Raw genomic sequence first — 21,533 nt, 5'->3', positions numbered from 1 at the left:
GCGTAAGAAATCGCGCGCGGATGGATTCGAGGACGGTGGATCGCGCGGATGAACGCGAGCGTGTGGAGCGATTGATAGAAAGGAAATAATGACGGTTGGCGGAAAGCGGGTAGAATTAGAGGCGGCGGGTGTAGCGAGCGATAGAGTCGCAGGGGATAAAGGTGAGAGGTCGCAGACGAAACGCAGGCAGGAGGGACGGTAGAACGAAAGGGGTATAGAAAGAGTCTGCCGTCGCCGGCAGGGCAGCAGGGCAGCAGGGTGCAGGGGGTTACGGGGGGTGAAATCAGACCGATATCGACCGCGAATTGCGCTTGCGTGAAAAACGCGCGCACTCGCCGTCGAGGAAACGGCGTATCGTCGCGAGGAAGAGGAAGCTCTCGCAGTCGGTCGATCGTCGCGGCGACGGACACGGAGCGTCGCCGTTCTGTCGTCCCTTTTTATCGACAGCCGACCGTTGTCCCGCGAGCAATCCTCCTCTTGCGCGTTCCAACGTTCGATCGTTTCGCTGGTCGGTGACAAACCGACACGTGCCGTTGTACGCGTCCGCGACGCGATAACCGTCGTTCCGTCGCGGGAACGTACGCGCGTAAAAGCCCGACCGCGAGCCGCATCCATCGGGGCCGACGCTTTCGCCACGACTTCCGGTATCCTCTTCTAACCCTTCTCGGTGATTCCAATGCGCGCACGAACCGTCCTCGTATTTCCGGGAAACGAACAGCAGCACGCGAGACGGGTAGATCGTGGCTGGCGAGCGTGCCGTGCGTCGAAATCGTAGGCGAGGAGAGGCTGGAGAACGAAACGTGCCTCGGGAAAGGGAGATACGATTGATTCGAGCGTCTCGTTTCACCCTCGGCCGGGAAGTCGATCCGCTCGGAACGTAGAAGAATCGTGCGTCGCGATACGTGTATACGACGCGGGGAGGAAGAAATGTTGACGTAGCTAGAAGAAAGAGAGAGAGAGATTATCGGGAAAGATAAGAGCCCGATAACCGGAGGCGGCTGACGAACGAATCGACTCCGCTTCGCTCCGTTACCGATTTCCGTTCCCCGTCACTCGTCGCGACGGTGCACGATAAAAAGCTTCCTTTGATACGGATCGGCCCGGCCCGGAACGTCCGGGGCAAACTTCCACGATCGGCCCCAGTATCGCGCGACGCGCGCAACGAGCCTCGCGATTACGATTCCGATAAATGGCGCCGAGCGTCGAAGTCTCTCGAAGCTGAGGGTCTTCGCAGCCGTATCCGGGGACCGGGCAGAGCCAACGGAAGGCAAATGGCCACGCTCAACGTGCAGCAAACCGTTCTGAATGAAACGGCCGGTACCGAGCCGCGCGAGGACGTCGAGCTGACGGAACTGTTGCCGGTGAAACAGAACGGCATCTACAAAGACCCGGACGCGAACGTCAACGAGAACTTGGACACGGACACGATCGCCGACGGGACCACGGACGCGTTGAAAGTGCTACGGAGGTTCGCCACCGATGGCTGCATCGAGGACGCGCAGGACTTTCAGCTGCGGGACTTCGCGTTTTGCGGGAAACTCGAGAAACAGTCGCGAAAGCCACGGCAGGGAAAAGGGAAGGTCGAGGACCGGACGTTCGAGGCCGAGGCGGGCAAACGGAAACGGAAGGGCATCTGCAAGAAGAGCGTGGTCCGCGCAAAATCGCGAAAGAAGAGATTCGGAACGCCAGCGAACAGAGACGATGGAACGGAGAATGGCGGCGAGTCGACGAGCCGGCAGTCGGTCGAGAACGGTTTCAGGGTGGAGAAGAGGACTCTGTCGGAGTACGAGGAGGGAGCGTATCTGGACTTCGACAGAAGCAAGGACTTCAGCGACGAGATTTACGTGTTTCGGCGGGAACCGTTGTTCCCCAGCGGGCCGTTCGACCCGGCGGCCGAGCGAACCGATTTTTATTCGACGGACACCGACGCGGCGCTGTACGAGCGCGCTATACCGTCTCGCGGAACGATCGACGACCAAGAGTCCGATCTGAGGAGCGACAAGTCCTGCCTGAGCATCGAGGCGATCATCGAGGCGAACTACCTGCTCGAGGGCGAGAACAACAACGTGCTGCGATCGGCCAGGGAGAAGGTTCGAGACATCTGCGCGACCACGTTGGTGTTGGACACGTCGAGCAACGACGGATCGTCGAAGAAGGAAGTCAACGTAGACGATGAGGCGTTCTCGACGAACGGCAACGAGTACGAAGAGAAGAAGTACTGCTGCGTGGTGTGCGAGGCGCGGTTTAAAGGCAGCGGCGGCCTTCGTAACCATTACAAGATCGTACACGGAGCCGGACCGATCTTCAAGTGCGACGAGTGCGGCAAGGAGTTCCCGCTGAAGGAGAGGCTGAAGCTTCACGTGAGGACGCACACCGGCTTCAAGCCGTACAAATGCCCGGAGTGCGACAAGAGCTTTGCACGAGGCGGCCAATTGGTGCAGCATCGACGCACTCACAGCCAGGTAAAGCCTTATCGTTGCGGGCTGTGCTCGGGTACGTTCACGTGCGCCGCGAACCTGGCGCTGCACGTGAAACGCCACAACGGCCAGAAGGATCACAAATGCGAGATCTGCGGCCGCGCGTTCGTACGACGGGACGCGCTCAAGAAACACCTGGAATGCCTTCACAGGGACGTAAAGTCCTTCCTGTGCGTCATCTGCAACAAAACGTTCAAGGGCCATCTACCTCAACACATGAGGACGCACGCGCGAGACCGTCCCCACGGATGCGCCACTTGCGGCCAGAGGTTCGCGCAAAAGTCCCAGCTGACCGTCCACCAGAGAACCCACTCCGGCCAGAGACCGTTCAGGTGTCTGGTCTGCTGGCAAGCATTCGCCCACTCGACCGCTCTGAAGCTGCACACCAGACGCCACACCGGCGAGAGACCGTTCAAATGCGCCGAATGCAACGCCGGTTTCACTCAGCTGCCGCACTGGAAGAAGCACATGAAGTGTATCCACGGCAGAAACGAACCGTACGCCTGCAGACGTTGCAAGAGTTTCTTCAGGATCAAGAACGACCTCGAGTGCCACGAGAAGACGTGCCATCCGGAGCTGGGGGCGGCCAACACGGACGGTTCGAGCAACTCGGACGCGATTTTCAGCGAGATCGTCGAGAAACCGTTGACGCCGCCTTCCAAGTATAGGGTGATGACGGTGGAGAGGATGAGGTTGCTGCTCGCGGTCCTGTTAAAGAGGATCAGCAAACAGGAGAGGCTGGATGAGCTGGGATTTGGGAAACGACTGATCGACGAGGTCCTCCACGACTCGCTGATATCTGCCGGCAGAGATCCGGTCGCTCGCGACGGCCTCACGGAACTCGAGACCCTCACCAGGAATCTCGAGATATTTCTGAAATGGACCGTACCCAAAGAGCACTGGGAGAACTTTCGCAAGCTGAACAAGAGCCCCGAAGACATATTGGAAACGCTTACCGCTACCTAAACGAACGTCCAACTGCCTCACCAAAGATCAGTGGAGACGACTTGCCTCGAGAGTCGTCTCGATAGAAATGAGATAGTATACTGTCGCGACCCGCGATAATCGTCGGTTACGCGAACTTCGAGAAACGTCGTACAATTTCTCCGAGGGATCGACGAATGTCGGTAACGTTATATAGAATTTTCTTTAGTTTAACGTTGATATTTACTAGTCCAAAGGTGCAAACGCGGTGTCTACGATTAAATTTGAACAACTTCTTTCTCTCCTTCGACTCTATCATTCTTTAAGGTTCGTTAGTTAAGAGATCGACTGATTTATTTAACGGCAAGATGCTAGACGTCGTGTGCAATTCAACGAAAGAATCGGTCCGACGTACAGGGGCCACGGACGTAACGATTTGTCCTGCTAATTGCTATTCTTTAACATCTGCATCGGTCCACTTTACCGTAATCTACGTAAATGGCTGCCCGTGATTTTGCTACCTTGCATTTTTATAGAACTATGTCCAACCTTTTATTCTATTTCGATTACGGTTCGATTTTATATAATGAAATATATCAGCCTGAACAGCTTTTTATACTGATATTGTAACGAGGCACGCGTGACTGAAAAAGTAAAATCACGTATACGTGACAGCGGCCGTCAAAGTATATTGAAAACGATATAAGAATATACACAAAACCGTAATCGAAATCCATATGGGCTAGAACCAATATACGACAGTTGAAACGTTGTATACTAGAGTCTATATCATACAAGGTTGGCTACCACTGATATAAATCGACGTAAAACAAAAATAAGCGATAAATTCAATGTTTCCAGATTTTTTTACCGACACATTCACTGTGTCATAAATCGTACGATAATCGTAAAGCGTCTGGGGTTGTTTACGTAAGAACGCCACGGTAGGTGGCAGTAGAAACGCCGCCATAAAACCTGCAACATTAAAGATTCGATTAAAATGTTACATTTTAGTAACGCGTGTCGAGTATTTCTTCTTACTTCGCGTTGGCTCGTAGTATGATAAATCGTTACGACTTTGACTCCTGATAGATGTAAGAAGAAACGTGGAAAACGGCAGACTGTCCTGTAAAGTAGAAACGTTAGCGATACACGCGGAGATTGCATGCTTCGATAATAACGTTACGACTATATACGAAAACTTACGTTTCACACTGTTATTCGTTCGATTCGGAAGTATAATCGCGACACCGGAAACGACATGCCGCTTCGCCGTGTCTGCGCATCCTCTCGACAGTCTGAACGTTAACCTCTTCCGGTGTGCAATTGTGTTTGACTAAAATTTATTAAGGTACAAGGTATTCGCTAAAGTTATGAATAATTATTCAAAATTTTGGTAATGATATAACCGATAACGTCGGTACAAAACTGATAGATGTCACGGATACGATATCGATTTGATTGTTTGATATGGAAAAATTAGATCGACCCCGAAGAGGTTAGGAACGCGTTCGAGCGTGTTTTTCCCGCGGGTGCCATATGTCATTGTGCTTGCCGCATTATAATATCAATGAACGTGCGTTATTTGCGTTGTTACATAGGAAATATACGTTACTCGTGATACGCGACAGAGTGTGCGGTACTTATTAATCAAAAATGTCGGCACGACATCCATCGACCAGGCTGACGACAGAACGGATCGAGAGCGAGATCCGTTTCGATCGACCGAAAGGTACGTTCATCGATTTTTTAAATCTAGTATAGGAGAAAAAGAGGTATATTTTCGACGCAAAAGTGCGTAAGAACCTTCTTGCCATATTTCTTAGCGTATATCTATGCATGCGAGTGCACGCACGTACTGTGTCATTGAAACGTCATTATAATTGCACACTTTAGCGTATGCTAGGTTCGTAGACGATCCTTTACGAAAATTTAAGAGGCTAAATAGGATCTTAGAACTGCACGTCGTTTATTGCAATATATTCTTTTATAGCTAAGCGAATAATTCTCCGGGAAAAAAGCGTACGTTAGGTTTCATAAGTATCAATGAAATTCGTGCCCTTTTTCCATTTTAAGATGTAAATGATAATTCGCCAAGCAGAAAGTGATTTAATAACATACGCGTATTTTCCAGGGAACTATTCAAACGTTATGGTCCTGTATTTATATGCGCAACATGTACCAAGTTGTCGAAAAGTTCGCTGCTTTTAACCCTTAACTGTAAACGTAACTAGTATCGTTGGGCATTTAAACCTTTCAAAGTGTGGTATCGGAAAAAATTAAAAGTAGTGATATTATCGAAGTGTTCTACTGTAAAACGCGGATTTTTATTGAAATGTTTTGCAAAGGTTTCTAGTAGAATACTCCCTTAAAATGTGAATAAAATAAACGTAGTCGCTGGGATGCCAAAATACCCCACGGTACCAGTTAATTAAGGGTTAACTTTATCGATACGTAGATAAGACAATTTTCTTTACACGACGCGATACAGTTTTCGTTTCCTTAAGATAGAGAAAATTTGTTTTTCGTTGTTGGGAGCGAGTTAGAGCTCCAGGTTGGCGTCGAGTTAGAATAAAATTATATGTTAACGTTGAAATGCATTTCGCGGAACTTAGTACATGAGAAGCGATGCGCCACGCGATTTCGTTTTGTGTTCACGGAATCTCCATTCGCCGTACGCTGAGAATGGAGACTTCGATGCCGAAAGACCTTACCCTCGCTCCGTTTCTATTATAGTTGACATGGTTATTCGTTATCTGACCTCGGTACGCATTCGCGTGTATTGCCGTATTGTACGTTTAATTGTTCGTACGCGTGCTCGGAAGAAGCGCGACATCCTTTAGATAGGTGTAAGTAAATGTGAGCAGACAATAATGAAGAAGGTTGCGAGATAGATATATATTAGCCATTGAAAAAAAGATATATAAATATATATATATATATATATATATACACACACACATATATATATCCATATACACATACGAATATACGTTATATTATTGTGCGATACATGTTTGAAATCGAACGAAAAATGAGAGAAAATGAATATACGTTAATGCGTTTCCTATTATATTAGTACTGTAACGTGTAATATGTTTAATTTGTTAAAAACGTTTTAATTCCGTTGAACGTTCAGCAGGGTGCTATTTTGTATTGCGCAAACATTTCGAATATTACCTGCTATCGTACGCGCGTCAATCGGTGGAAATCAAATTTTCATCAACGGCCGTTTGTAAACGAACACTTTGACGACGGACGTAGTATTAATGAATTCATTACACGGTCGAAGGTTGTGTTCATCGTTTGCAATCGGTGATTTTTAACAGTTTAACTGCCGGTAAAAAAATTGTGTAAGTCTTACACAGGCCAAAAATAGTTTTATATTTAAATATGCTACCCTTGCCACTTCCCTATTTAGCGTGTAGACAGAAAATGTCTTTTCGTGCAGAGTGTACGCGTTAAAACCTCTCAAAGAAATGTTTCGGACAAAACTTAACGCGTACAATTCTGTATAGAAGTGTTAAACACGCTATTAAACGGATCAATCAAAAAGCATTAACGGCAGTCGAATTGGTAAAAACGCAAAGCGGCCAATGTTCATCGAGATCCAAAGATTATTATTTATACAATTTCGTTGGGAAACTTTAAAAAAGTCGACGAAAAGCTCGATATAATTTCAGATAAATTAACGATACGGGCAAAGTTTTATTCGAACAAAAATATATTGGCAAAGTTTAGTTATTAAAACCAGGGTCATCCTGTATAATTATAGTTCTTTTTATTTCTATATCGTGCAACGGATGAGCTATTTTTTTTTTTAAGTTCATACATGGATTAGAATTTTGCCCGTCTCTGGTTATTTGTAACGTGTTCTGTTGCGAGAATTCACTCGGTGGTGCGTTTACGTAGGTTGCTAAAGCCACAAGATTATGTTGACACGAACCGATAGCATATTGTTTCGAAATTTATTCGAAAGATCGAAATCTACTCTTTTGACCGGCGTAGAAATGCAAACAGGGGTCGCGAGACATTGAATATAGAATGTAGAATATAGATCGAGGTCAAAGGAGACACGTCGTGCGCATTCGGTCGCTCGAAAGTTGAGACAGAAAGAAAATAAGATTCACGGAGGGGACTCGAGGCGGAGATTTCGATGTTTCGACGAGACAGCGCTTTGAAATTTTTCGCGTTACTTTTAAGTTACGGTGCCAAAGCAAAAGAAACTAAAAAAAAACCAAAAAAAAAGAAAAAAAAAGAATTCTTAGCCAACGCTACGAATGTCGCGTGCACGACCTAATGTGTCTGTTGTTATCTTTCGCCGTCACTCGCGTGACGATTACGAACGAGCGTTCCTGGACATTTACGTTACCCGCGTTTTTTCCTCGTTCTTTTTCCGTTGAACGCATTATCGAAAGATTCAAAACTTCTATTTATTGTTTTTTCATTAGTGCCATAAATATTACGTAACTGATGCCGTACTGTATGTTGTACTGTACGACGAGTACAGTGATTCGAATAAAATGTTTTTTTCTTTATACATAATATTTTATTTAAACGTATAAGAAAATACAAACACGTGTATATGTATATAGTATAGTAACAAAAGTCTTATTCAAAATGAACGGAGATTATATTTTATACTATGCCCGTGAATAATAACAACAACCACGGATAACGCATAATGTCGTTGATTATATCGGCCGGGGGACCGTACTTCCATTCGAGCACGAAGTTTTTCCTTAAATCCGTTTGGAGATTTTTTATGGACAAGCACTGAAACATTTTGTAAGAATGTCATCTGTATGCTCGCGTAAGGGACCCACGGTTATCTACGACTGCATTAGAGAATATTTGAACTCACGTTTTCTTTATCGTTATATTCGAATTTCATTTTACGACCTTGTAAGGTAACTTCCAAGACGTTTGATGTTACTCCCCATATATCTATTTTGTCGAGGACGACCTTCTGGTTGAAGGCACTTTCTTTCGTTACAGAACTGGACAAAGTATTGTTCTCAACGACGAAGGACACCCACGCAAACTGTCCCGTTTCGAGGGAATCTAAAAAGGTTCACGTAAAAGCAAAAGAAATACTGCGACGTCGATCGATACCGATACAACAGAATACGGAATTATTCAGTTACGTGTATTACGATACCTAAACTGTCGCCGTCGTCCCAATATAATTCTCCTTCAGCCTTTTTAAATTCATCCAACGTGATTAACAATTCAAAATTGTTTTTTCTACTGTCCGTTGTTGTTGCAGCCGGTTCTTGAGCCGGCAAAACAGACCCTCCGCGGATCATTAGCGGTATAGTATCCAGCGGTGCGTCCAATGTACGTCGTCCATCGATCGCGAACACGCTAGTTTTCGTATAAAGATCGTACCACAGTCCACGCGGCAAATAAGCACTAACATTTACCTCGCCCTGACGATGACAACGTACAAATTAAATATAGTAAATAATGATAATGTGTCGATAGTCTAGTCTCTATTTGTTTACACGAATATAGGCAATCGATTATTTTTTTTAAATTTTATTAGCCAGAACTTACTTCTTTTAAAACAGGAACAATCATCAGAGAGCGACCCCACAGGAACTGAGTATCGATATCGTACGTGGCTGGATCATCGGGGAATCTGAAAAAAGGGGGTAAAAGGGAATTTGTATGAATACTCCCAAGCAACGATCATGGTTGCAGACACTTACTCGAAAAATAATGGCCGCGCCACAGTTTCCCCAAATTTATGCGCTCGGAAGAACAAGGTGTATAAATACGGTAAAAGCCAGTAACGTATCTTAAGAGCGCGTATCGACGATCGCACCACTAAATCGCCCATAGCAACTGGATCTTGCTCCTACGCACACGTACGTACATAGCGTCGAATAAAATGTTCGGGTATATTTAACGAGTTTTTAAATAAGCAACAATACGAACGATCGTGTCGTCGGAATTATGATTACGAGAGAATGGATAAAAAGCACCAAGTTGCATCCAACGATTGCATAGTGCAGTTGTGGTGTTCCAATTGAATCCGCAAATATCAGCGCCAACCATTGGTATTTGATAAAAGTTGAACGACAGCATCGTAGGAATGCTCAATCTTAAATCGTGCCTAACGAATGATACTGATTAATAAAACGATCCGTTCCCCGATAATTCGTACTCTGTATGCGCATTAATTACCATGTGGAGAAAACATCTCCTGACCAATGGCCAGCATAATATCCATGTCCTACCCATGTCGAGCGGGAAATTATAAATGGTCTTTTGTGCCGAATTTTAGTCAGTGCGCTGCGTAAATTTTTTTCTCTTATTAAAAATCGTATTTTCATTCGCGCGTTTACTGTCTTACGTACTTACTAATTCGTAGCTACCGCCTGACTCATGCCATAGGTATTGTGTAGATTGTAGTGCGGTCCTAAATAGTGTTTGGCATCCATGCACAGCGTTTTCGATGCGAGTGCATTTTCAATAGTGTGGGGTACGTATTTCGGATAATCGAAACTATTGTGCGTACATCCATTTTTGAGACCGTTGTAAAAATTTGATGGTTCGTTCATGTCCTGAAAAATACGGGATACGAATGAAAAAAAATATTAACACTCCTGTTTGTCTACTAATAATAAACACGTACGATCCAGGCGCCATCGTATGCAAACTTGTCGTGCATATCTTTCATCATACGATAATAATAATCTGGCGTTTTAGGATTCGTGAAGTCGGGCCACACAGTGGCAACGAGATTCCAAACTTTACCAACAAATGGCAGATTAGTTGCTCGATCCTTAACAAATATATCAACTTTCAGGCCCTCGTCGTACGGCATGTAAGTTCCGTTGATTTCAGAGGCAGATATTCCAGCATCGATCAAGGGAATATAATGCATTCCTCTCTGTAATACGTAATACGTTATTAGATGCATTTACCGATATTTCTTCAAGAACGTACACGAACGGTATAATCATACCGAATGTATTTCTTCCAAAAATTGCGGTAGATCCTTGAATTTATCAATATTGTACGTAAAATCGTTGTTTTTATCCATGTAATCTAAATCGTTCCATTGGGTATCCTGAATGTAATACGGAACTGGTTAAAACAATCGAATTAGTATTGTTTAACACGTTAAACGCCAAGCTAGTGAATCTCATTTTTGTTTAAAATGTAAAATATTATTTTTTAAATATGACATAAATATAATGCCGGTCGTTTAACGTGTTGAATCGAGTGAAATTCACTCAGTGAATATAAATATAAATAAATATTACAAATGGAATTCCTGCTGCAATGGTTCTGTTCCATACTTCTTTTGTTTTCTCCAAAGTATTATATCCGTATCTGCATTGTTAGAAAATATGTTAAATAATATAGAAGTTGCCCGCTAACGATAATGAGCATACCTGCATAAATGAAAACCGAGGGACCAATATGGAGGAAGAAAAGGTTTTCCTACTACTTCAGAGTACTGTTTTATAACGTCTGCTGGGGTTGGTCCCAGAAAGAAATATATGTCAAATATACCCCCAATAGTTCGGAACGTTATACCGGGCGATGGTTGTAGTATCACGTCTGAAAATTACGAACGTTCTAACAAATGCTTGTGAACGCGATCGAAGAAAAACTAATGAAAAATGATTTAAGAAAATAATCAGTACCCATAATGTTACTGTTGAGAAACAAAACTCCGTGAGCTTTTCCAGAATTTTCAAGCATTAAATAAAAAGGATGAGATCCGTATAAATTTGCCTAAATTAAAAAGGTCCTCTGTATACAGAAAGAAAGAACTCAAAACGATGCATAAAACGTATCTACGTACATTTTCCATCGGCGGTTGATCCAAGTTCGATAACGTAAAAATCTTCCAATTAGTGTCTAATTTTAAGTTTGTTTCATGTTCACCAAGACCATAAATGTTATGTGTTGGCAAAAGAGCACTTATTTGCAAGAACTGGTCAGCAAATATAAAACCTCCAATATTAATAGAGTCAAATCTGTACATGAAAAGAAAACATTAATATTTTATAAACTGATCAACATAGGTTCTTTATTATTGTAATTTATGTGGCCAAAATTCAGTTTGAACATTACTTACAACACGGTATCATCTGAGGTCCTGTGTACTTTGAAACCAGGTTTGGTATCATCAACATCTAATTTATACTTTGCATCAATGTTTCTTTGTGAAAATGATTTAGTGTCGGACCTGATAGGCCACGGTGGTTCATACCGTTTTTTCGAAGCGTCGTATATTTTTAGACGCAAAATCGAATCATCTACACTACTGGTTTCTACTTTAACAAGAGGTATATCATTCCCATAAAAGGAATTGCCTGTTTGTTTAAGAAATCCAGAAACATCATTTCCATTTCTGCTCAAATTTGTATACTTATATAGACTCCAATTATTTGGATAATAGCATAATGGAACTCTCAAAGGTACTTGAGAAGTTGAATTCTGTTTGGTGACTGGTTTCCAGCAACAGCCTCTGCTTGTGCAAGATGATTCTGATGCTTCGTCTTCAGGGTGGCAATCAAACCGTAATATTTCTGGAACATTGTTACACTGTATGTAACGGATGAAAAGTTATTAATAATGAATGAAAATTATTGTAGAAAATCTGATAAAAATTTGTAATTACATTGTTTAGAACTTACTTGTGTAGTTTCAGTTGCTTGAAATACTATATCAACAAATGCTACATCGTATTCATACTTTTGGTTAATAGTTATACCATCGGCAGTGTCGATAAATTTGTAACTTCTACTTAGGCTGTTTTCGTTGTCTTTGATAGAATTTATGTCTATTTCGTATATCTCGATAAAAATATATTTAGCCTGTCTTATGAACAATATTAAAGCACAACAAATAATAACGTATAAAGCTAATTTCAAAAGACTGCATGGCAATATATATTGTAAATACACGTTTGAAGGTACATTTTTTGTCGGATGCTGTTTCGTTTCGTTTGAATCAATTTTTATTGACGTATTTATTTTTGGAGATTCTATTACGGGATCGTTTTTTGACAGACACGATTTTCCGAGATCCGTTTTCATAATCAAACGATCCATTTCTACGTCAATCATTTTGACAAATCTTTTTTCCTGACTGCAAATTATTCCTTATTCAAATATTCTATCCACTGAGAACACTGTACTGACAAAGGAGATTCCAATTTCCATCAACCAACCACAATAAAATTATAAATAGCTACTCTAATCAGTAGAATGACTCATAATATAACCTTAACGTCCCACACGAAATACAATCGTATTTCTATTAAAGAATAATTACGTTCTATACATATTTCAATATTTTGCATCAACCTCGATAAATCACTGACCAGACTAAAATCTTAAACAATTCCTAAACCATATTTGAATCATTCTTCCGCTTACAACGCTATCATAGTAAATATTTTTTCATTGTTTATATTGCCTTGTTTACTTCGGGGAAATAAAAAACCATAACTATTCGGAAGTACATCTTCTCGTCATTTTCAAAACAAGGTTATCGTAACGATTTCTTATTCAAACTATACATGAAGTGTCAGCTTTCAGAATATATAATTTCGTAAGCTAGAAGCAATACTTTTTACAGAAAAAAACAAAAAACATTATCTACTTAAAATATTTAATATTATTTACTGGCCGATCTAATAAAATGATTATTCTGAAAGCAACTGAAACAAATCAATATTTATTAAATTTACAAAATTCGTATTTACACTTTCAAAGAATAAACAAAACTAAATTTTTTACATGTTTTTATACGCAACTTTAATACACATGTACTTTTCGGGAATAAAAAATTACATCTTTTATCACGTTGAATTGATTTGACAATTTTCTTTCTGTTCCTCGCACTTTTCCACGATTTCTGAAACAAAACGGTAAATGCTAAACTTGTAACACGAATAAATACGTAAAGCTTCTAAAAAAAATGCCTACTTTGAACTATATCTTGCAACGTAAGAACGGTTGGCGAGTCCGGAACTTCCGTTAAAAAATTTCTGCCCTCGTCGCAGCATCTAGCCAAAAGCGGATCTACCGGCAAAGAACCAAGAAATTCTACGTTCAATTCTTTGGCCATTGCACGTCCACCGCCCGTCGATGCAGGAAATATCTCGACAGAATCCTATTTACAAGTATGTTTCGATTACATAACAGTTTCTACCATCGCCCGACCGATTCCATACTGTTCCCGATACTTGCCTTACATTTAGGACAAACAAAAATACTCATATTTTCGACAACACCTAAGATTGGGACGTTTAATTTTCTACAAAAATCAATCTCCTTTCTCACATCCAATAGTGCAACCTGTTGCGGGGTTGTCACAATTATTGCTCCTGTAATACCTGCACCTTTAAGATAAGATGTAGCCGATAAATGTTCGTCCGATGTGCCGGGAGGTGTATCTAAAATCAGGTAATCTAAACTGCCCCAATCAACTTCCGACAGAAATTGTCTAATCATCCCTAAAAATAATAACGTGAAATTATGAAATTTCTATGATCATTCATTTTTCCTTACTACCACGGTATTAAGAAAGTACCATTCTTTTTTGGTCCTCTCCATATTACTGCATCACTTGGACTAGCAAGTAAAAATCCAATAGACATTAGGGACAAGTTGTCCTCTATGTACTAAAAGAATAAATTTCGTTTAAGTAGGGTAAATTTTATTCGCGAATAACGAAAATTACTTAACAACTGTAAAGAAATTAATGGATACTTACTACTGGAGACCATCCTGATCCACTTTGATGAACTTGTTCTTCTAAGACACCTAACACTCTTGGTTGAGATGGCCCACATATGTCAATATCCAATACTGCAACCTATTAAACTTGTTTATACAGGCTTCACCTGTTGCTTCATACAGTTTATACATTAAAAATTCGAATGGGAGATTTTAGAGGCCAAAATAAGACGAAAATCAAGAATACCAATTTGCTGATGGAGGTTTCATTAAAAAGTTATTAACGTTTAAAGTTCCGCCCGTACTGAATTTTTTTCTCGAAAATGGGTAGGATTTCGAGGGTATGTCTATTCACCAAAAACGATTGTAATTGACCTCCACAACCGAAAATAATTTTTCCAAAACGATTTGAAATTTTTTAATTTCATTTTTTAATAACTTTTTAATGAAGCCTCAATCAAGAAATTGATATGCTTGATTTTCGTCTTATTTTGGCCTCCAGAATCTCTCATTAAAATTTTGCCCTGGGATGGCTGAACACCCTGTATATGTATACATATATATTAAATCATTTATTAAAATTGAGAATGTATAGTTCATTTTTACATATTAAGAAACATTTTCTTTCTGTGTAATTATACAGTGAAATATTTAAGGTTTGAGATAATCAATAAGGAACTGGTACAAGCTGACACAATATACATAGGTTTATAAGCATATATAGGGATTTCCTTTAGACAACTACATTGTAGACCGTAACCAGCTACTAGAAGTCACTGTATCACTATGTACATTGAAAACAACATGAATGTTCTTGGTATGAGCAAAAGGGTAAGTCTTTTTTTATGATTAAGTAACCAATGTTCAATTTGTAATGTATAACGTGCTATATATAAACAGACATTGAAAAATAAGATATTGAAACATTATAGAGAGTATAGAGTGTAAATAATATCTATCAATGTATACATCAAACATTAATACATACATTTATATGAGGATTGGTTGCTGCTAAAGATCTGGATACCAATGATGTTACAGTGCTTTTCCCAACTCCGCCTTTGCCAGATAATACCAATATTTTATTTTTGACTGTAGAAAGTCTTTCCTTGACAAGAGCTATACCAGGATCCGGTTGTTTTGTAACATTAGATGCGCATAGTGTTTGATTTGGGCATCCTGCACACATAGATGCTTTGCCCGCATCTTTACTTGTAGTACCGGGGCAATCTAAAAAGATATTAAATATAATTATTATAATCAGATGTCAAATGTAAAAAAATTCATAAAAATATAAAACGGCCATTCCTCATCGAGAATCAGTTACTCGAAATTTTGTTTATCGTTATGTAGGCCTAATAACTAAATACATACAAAATTGTACAGTGTTTTACACAGTATAACCTCATACTCGAAGTATAAACATTACGCGTAATAAGACAGCAACGATTCTTTCGTAAAATTAAAACTGTAATTGCGTGGAAGCTTCGGAATAAAAATTTGTGACTACTTCGTGTGGCAATTTGTTAAATAACGCAAAGAACTTAACCGCACGTGTACTTACGTTGTGGTGCATCAGTAGGTACATCTGCCATGTTGAATTTGACTGAACGTGACAGATAATTCTATGTACTTGATAAGAAAATATTTTCTAATGCGTATTTAAAATAAAAACTTTATGTACTTATAAATCTCATTTACAATGAAAGTATAATCTAATAACATCTTTGGCTTCATAGTTTACAAGCACAACATTGTTTTGTATTTATGCTTATAGAGAACATAAATCGTTTTAAGATAAATACAATAGCCCACGAAAGTAGTTGTACACGAAAATGAAATTTGTTCGACTTAATTCTATTAGCATTTACATGTAATTAAAGGGAAGGGATTCTTTCGTATGGTACAGGTGTTAGTCGAGAGAAATAAGTTCTCTTTGAATGAATAAAAAGTCTTTATTATGTAATATAAACATCGATGCGACAATGTCTTCAAAGCACAAGCATCTTCTTGGCAGATGTACCGACGTATGTCTCAATTTTTTACTAAGCTGAAAGAAGCAGGAAAAAAAGACGAAGGATGAAATTATATTCATAAATACAAAAATGTATCTATAAACTTGCAAAAAAAAATAATGGTTGTCAATTTCTTCCTCCCACGCCACTCTCTCCTTAGATAAGCACAGAATGCCTAATATGCAGAGTTTAAGAAACATTATTAATACGTTGACACCTATGTGTGTCGAATCTGTAGCAATTGCAGCCATGGAATGTAAGCAATGTACCGATACCTTGCATCGAACCCGTAACGCAGTATTATGGAAGAGACTACCATAATACACATAATTTAATGCCTTGGCGGCCAAATATGGGATACGAAAACGTTGAAGTTATTCCTTTGTAAGTTCCTGCTAATTTTATCATTTATTTTTGTCAACTTTCAGCAATGATAGTTGCTATATTATCAATGAACGTTCCAGAGCTACAAAGTCAATATCGAACCCATCGAATGCTTCGTTAAAATTCCCGAACATAGTAACAGGATATCAACGTAATCCTGTACACGCCACAAGAACTGCTCTTAATACACGATACACGCCAAACGAATGGTTCGAAAAACAGGTGAAATATTATAACGAGGCAGACTCGTGTAGGCATTATTCAGAAAGAATACGAAACGATGCTGTACGTATTATTAGGTAAGTATCGTGTACTAGGAATTAAATTCTCCGTTCGCTATGAACGAATTCTGTTAAACAATTATTCTGTTAGAGATGCAGAAGAAAAAGTGCAACATGGACAATACGATACTGGTAGACGGCTTGGCGAGAGAATGAACGATGTTAATTTTTGGCGAAACGAAGTGGCATCGGAATTGGAAAGATTGCTTCACGAAATTGAAAGACTTCAAGATTCTCGTTCCGTTGTAGAAAAAGCGATTAGAGATATAGAGGGTCCGTTGCATATCGCGGAGGAATGTCTTTATCATAGAGAAGCTAGACAGGGTGATGATTGATCAAATTTAGAAAAGTGAAATTCAACGTTTATATTATTCCGACGAAGGTACATAAATTAATAGTATTATAATACATATTATTTCTATCGACATATAGGTACAGAACTTGTGCACGACGATTCGGAGAAATGTTTGCTCGGAGAAATCGAAATCTTACGTCAAAATAGAAAAAAGTTGGAGATTTGTTTGGACAGATGCAAAGAGCAGGTAAATTTTAATTAAAAATCTAAAATTTCGCGGTTAAAATTCACTCGATTTTACTTTCAGCTACGAGACTGCAGGGCCTCTCAAAATCAGTTGGAATTGGATCTGAAAAATAAAGAAAATGCATTAGGAATAGACGCGATGTGTCATCAATTGAATAATTACAGCCAGGGATTACAGTATTATTCCGGAATTGAAAAATACGACTCATGGTACGTGAAACTTAGAATATCTAACAGATGTATCCCTAAAAAATGAAATTTAGCGTTTCAGAACAGGAAACATGGGCGGACGCGGCGAACCGAATAGTTGAAAAGTCTCAGACAGAAAGAAATAGATCTTGTCAGCTGAGAACGAACGTAGAGGTTCTTGTAAGTAAAGTTGCGCAAGAAATGTGGGATGCATGGAGCAACACAAACAATGCCTTGGCGTATAGATCCTCCGAATTACTCGAAGCCAAAACCACGCTCCAACAGCATTTACAGAAGGTAAAAGCAATAGTATTTTATACTTCGGAACGTCAAAATAATTTGTTACTTGCTTTAGGTACAACACGAAATATTCGACGTGGAGAAGAACTTGGAATTAATGCGCAAAGCCATTGCAGATAAAAGTCATGTATTTAAAGTAGCTCATACCAGATTAGAAGCTAGAATGCATCGGCCGGATTTAGAGCTGTGTCGTGATTATGCTCACATAAGGTTTCATTTGATAAATTTAAATTACTTTGAAGCAACATATATATCTATATAGCTTTATTCGCCCTTTTTTTCTAGCCTTCAAAAAGAGATCGACGATATAAAGCATCAAGTGGAGAGAATGCACAGGGCATTACGAGAGTTGGAGAATCAGCACCAGAAATTATTACGAACACGAACAAAACTGGAGCACGATCTTGCGCTTAAGATCGACGCGTTGTATATCGATCGAGAAAAAGTTTCTAGCCTTAGACGCGCTTATCCAATCAATGTTCTATTTAGATTTTAATGCTTTGTTATGGATAGCTGTTCTATATCAGCGATTTTCGATCACTTTTAGTATAGTAACGATATATGATTGAAAATCGTTGTTCCACACTGTTGAAATGTACTCCTAACGAAATTTAGGCAAAGTGATATTTCAACTTACGTTCATTGACGATATATTAAACCATTTGTTTACCAATACAATTATGTACATCGTTTAAAAGTGAACATACATTTTAGAATTATCATGTACGTTCTGTTAGATACTTCGGTAAGGGGATTTTTACTCCTGGTTTGGCTTCAAAGAACGTGTAAGAAAGTATGATCTCATCGATATGCTCCATTCTAGGATCTTCAGAAAACTGTGGATCGATGTAGAAAAACACTGGCATGTCAACCTTTAATAATACGCAATAAAAAATATTACTTATTTGTTTGATCTCGGTTATTGGTTCCTATAATTATATTTGCGAGTATTCGTTGGTAAACTTACTTCTTCGTGTGGATTCAGTTGCTGTTCTTCGAAACAGAAACATTGTATTTTATTGAAATACTGTCCTGCTTCGAACGGAACCACATTGTAAGTTGATATACCAGTAATCGTTTCATTCAATGGATTTTTAGCTGTATAAAATGCTAACGCAGTTTCACCAGGAACCACTTTTACATAATTCTGTTGAGGTTTAAAGTTCCAAAGCATTGTTGCTGCGGTGTCTGCATTAAATGATATTTTTAACACTTTATCCTTAATAGGTTTCATGGTACTGACTTTATCAACTTCATGGCCAGTTGATACCGTACCGCCATAACTGTATGCCTATTTAACACAGAATTTATTACATTTACTGTAATTATTTTATTCGGCAAGATAATTGTATTACCTGACAAAATATTCTGTATAAAGGCACAGCAGCATAACTTAACCCAACGACTAGCACACCAAACCCGCTCCAATATAGACGCGAGGAACGGATATTTTTGTTATGATTAACACCATAATGTCGATTATACAATATTCGTGATACATTAGTGTGTATTTGCCTTGCGTGGCTGCTAAATAATTTTTGGTAGGCTTTGAAATACATTTCCGTCTCCTTTTCGTCGACCTAACCAAGTAGTGATCGACATGAAATTTATATAACAACCTATTGTTAAGCGAAATTTATTGAATGTTAGACGTTGCGATTAGAAATAATATAGAGATACATTTTATTAATTACTATTTAAAAATACAGACCTTTATATGCTACATATTATGATACCGTGTAAACACATTGCCACCAGATCGGGCACTAGGTGCAAGACAAAGACAAACTGATACTCGTCTACTTCCTCGATTTTCCGGAGTTATCCGAAGTGAACTTGCACTTTGGACTGTCCACAGGGAACCAAAAAGCCAAACATGAGCTTTTCAAAAAGAAATCATGACAAATTTTGTTTACGAAAATACACCCTTTACTCGTCGATGTAATTTATTTGTAAAACGTGCTACCAAGACTTCGAGGCATATTTTTATTTAATAGAGTTAGAAATGTACAAATGTATCAATAAAACGTCAAAATTACAATGCATATTTTCCACGCTTTTTATTTACATTCTCCTTTACTTTTCCCATTAATTTCCTAATTTTAATCGATTCTAAAGTATTATAATCCCTTATAACTGCTTCAAGTATTATTCGAATTTAATTAATTATGTGATTAAATGGTTCAATCATTCTTCTACACATTTTTTCATATAACTAATTAGTTACAAACGATTACTGGAAGTGACATTTACTGTAATAATAATACGCTAAAAAGTGACAAAAATATGTGTCGCCATCTAATATCAGGGATTCGAACTGAAAAAATCGTGCCAGGATCACAGAATGTTAGAGGAGGTATCCGGAGTACAGGTTCCCCCACTCCTGCTACTCCTGTTAAACATAGCATTGATTATTCACTAATTACACCTTCCCTGGGATTAAAATATGAACTTTTAGGATTTAAGAATATAGTATAGACCCCTGGCAACATTCAAGGATACTTTTTATAATCACTCCGCCCGTAATTAAGACGTTATTAACGAATATCGGAAGTCGGAACATTTACGACTGTGTCGCTGCCTGCTTTAATCGATGAATTATCAATTTTTCAACTATAGAACCCATATTTTGGCTATTGGAGAACCAAGTAGACATCCCTGACAACATTCAACGATCGATTTTGCAACGTTTCACGTTCTAATTAATTAATTATTAGCGATAGATCCCTAAGGTGTCGCGCTAAAAGGTTAGAAACAGTGTACCGACTTCCGATGTCGGTTAATAACTATTTGATAAGGCATAAGATGGTTGCAACAGATATCCTTGAATCTTCCCAAAGGTCCATACTATATTCTTAAACACTAAAAGTTCATAATTTGTTCCCAGGAAGAGAGTAATTAGTAAATTACCGAGCAGTGATTCACTGAAAGCAGTGATCTGCATTGTGGCGCCACCTAGTGGCGAAAACGGTGAACTATGCGTTTCTCGATTTGCAATGAATTACTGCTCGTTAATTTACTAATTACGCCTCTCCTGGAAATAAATTATGAACTTTTACAGTTTGAGAATGTAGTATGGACCTTTGGGAAGATTCAAGGATACCTGTTATAACTATAGCATGCGTTATTAAATAGTTATTAACCGATATCTGAAGTCGGCACACTGTTTTTAACCTTTTAACCTAACACCTTAGGGATCTATCGCTAATAACTAAATAATTAGAGCTAGGAGCGTTGCAAAATCGGTCCTTGAATGTTGTCTGGGATGTCTACTTGGTCCTCCAATAGCCAAAATATGAGTATTATAGTTGAAAAATTGATAATTCATCGATTAAAGCAAGCAGTGACACAGTCGTAAATGTTCCGACTTCCGATATTTGTTAATAGCGCCTTAATTAGGGGTGGAATGGTTATGAAAAGTATCCTTGAATGTTGACAAGGGTCTATACTATATTCTTAAATTCTAAAAGTTTATATTTTAATCCCAGGGAAGGAGTAATTAGTGAATAATCAATGCTATGTTTAACAGGAGTAGCAGGAGTGGGGGAACCTGTACTCCGGATACCTCCTCTAACATTCTGTGATCCTGGCACGATTTTAGCAGTACGGATCCCTGATATTAGATGGCGACACATATTTTTGTCACTTTTTAGCGCAATATTGAAACAAGAATCGCTCCCAGTAATCGTTCATAACTTATTAATTACATG

General features: G+C 39.5%; 5 protein-coding genes across 11 annotated transcripts; 2 read left to right on the top strand and 3 right to left on the bottom strand.

Moving 5' to 3' along the window:
• Positions 1-294: 294 nt before the first annotated feature.
• Positions 295-9,104, top strand: LOC122396936 (zinc finger protein 37-like). Of its 5 annotated transcripts, XM_043395723.1 has the most exons (3): positions 295-5,133; positions 8,400-8,543; positions 8,975-9,104. In XM_043395723.1, exon 1 carries the CDS (start codon positions 1,272-1,274, stop codon positions 3,441-3,443), a length of 2,172 nt encoding a protein of 723 aa, XP_043251658.1. In that variant the 5' UTR covers positions 295-1,271; the 3' UTR covers positions 3,444-5,133; positions 8,400-8,543; positions 8,975-9,104. The 5 variants fall into 5 exon arrangements, with proteins under 5 accessions (XP_043251658.1, XP_043251657.1, XP_043251662.1 ...); XM_043395722.1 differs by lacking the exon at positions 8,400-8,543 and having other exon boundaries at positions 8,975-9,063; XM_043395727.1 differs by lacking the exons at positions 8,400-8,543; positions 8,975-9,104 and having other exon boundaries at positions 295-4,752; positions 5,003-7,849.
• On the bottom strand, positions 7,963-12,970 carry LOC122396934 (lysosomal alpha-glucosidase-like). Its single transcript, XM_043395721.1, has 16 exons — positions 12,065-12,970; positions 11,503-11,972; positions 11,227-11,401; positions 11,066-11,156; positions 10,811-10,979; positions 10,679-10,748; positions 10,378-10,482; positions 10,045-10,302; positions 9,771-9,973; positions 9,594-9,701; positions 9,345-9,522; positions 9,116-9,264; positions 8,961-9,045; positions 8,563-8,833; positions 8,266-8,465; positions 7,963-8,177 (listed from the first exon to the last, which is right to left on the bottom strand). The coding sequence occupies exons 1-16, from the start codon at positions 12,494-12,496 to the stop codon at positions 8,040-8,042; spliced, it is 3,102 nt and encodes a 1,033-aa protein (XP_043251656.1). The 5' UTR covers positions 12,497-12,970; the 3' UTR covers positions 7,963-8,039.
• A 183-nt stretch (positions 12,971-13,153) lies between these two features.
• LOC122396932 (cytosolic Fe-S cluster assembly factor NUBP1 homolog) lies at positions 13,154-15,722 on the bottom strand. Its single transcript, XM_043395719.1, has 7 exons — positions 15,678-15,722; positions 15,102-15,343; positions 14,151-14,252; positions 13,968-14,058; positions 13,625-13,890; positions 13,361-13,547; positions 13,154-13,289 (listed from the first exon to the last, which is right to left on the bottom strand). Exons 1-7 carry the CDS (start codon positions 15,706-15,708, stop codon positions 13,234-13,236), a joined length of 975 nt encoding a protein of 324 aa, XP_043251654.1. The 5' UTR covers positions 15,709-15,722; the 3' UTR covers positions 13,154-13,233.
• LOC122396931 (tektin-3-like) lies at positions 14,858-18,443 on the top strand. The gene is made up of 9 exons (XM_043395718.1): positions 14,858-14,944; positions 16,367-16,512; positions 16,593-16,811; positions 16,885-17,117; positions 17,226-17,335; positions 17,396-17,544; positions 17,598-17,820; positions 17,879-18,033; positions 18,109-18,443. Exons 1-9 carry the CDS (start codon positions 14,900-14,902, stop codon positions 18,317-18,319), a joined length of 1,491 nt encoding a protein of 496 aa, XP_043251653.1. The 5' UTR covers positions 14,858-14,899; the 3' UTR covers positions 18,320-18,443.
• LOC122396933 (cytochrome c oxidase assembly protein COX11, mitochondrial) lies at positions 17,090-19,865 on the bottom strand. 3 transcript variants are annotated; one of them, XM_043395720.1, is made up of 5 exons: positions 19,535-19,865; positions 19,179-19,442; positions 18,791-19,114; positions 18,531-18,695; positions 17,090-17,437 (listed from the first exon to the last, which is right to left on the bottom strand). In XM_043395720.1, the coding sequence occupies exons 2-4, from the start codon at positions 19,380-19,382 to the stop codon at positions 18,543-18,545; spliced, it is 681 nt and encodes a 226-aa protein (XP_043251655.1). In that variant the 5' UTR covers positions 19,383-19,442; positions 19,535-19,865; the 3' UTR covers positions 17,090-17,437; positions 18,531-18,542. The 3 variants fall into 3 exon arrangements, 1 of the variants encoding a protein (XP_043251655.1); XR_006259073.1 differs by having other exon boundaries at positions 17,093-17,437; positions 18,461-18,695; positions 19,179-19,403; XR_006259072.1 differs by having other exon boundaries at positions 17,094-17,437; positions 18,461-18,695; positions 19,535-19,862.
• Positions 19,866-21,533: the final 1,668 nt, after the last annotated feature.

Source organism: Colletes gigas, unplaced genomic scaffold (assembly GCF_013123115.1).
Source record: "Colletes gigas isolate AHSC1104 unplaced genomic scaffold, ASM1312311v1 Colletes_gigas_Sc00008, whole genome shotgun sequence".
NCBI classification, from domain to species: Eukaryota; Metazoa; Arthropoda; class Insecta; order Hymenoptera; family Colletidae; genus Colletes; species Colletes gigas.
The sequence above is the reverse complement of the archived record's forward strand: the minus strand, read 5'-3'. Positions and strand labels throughout refer to the sequence as shown.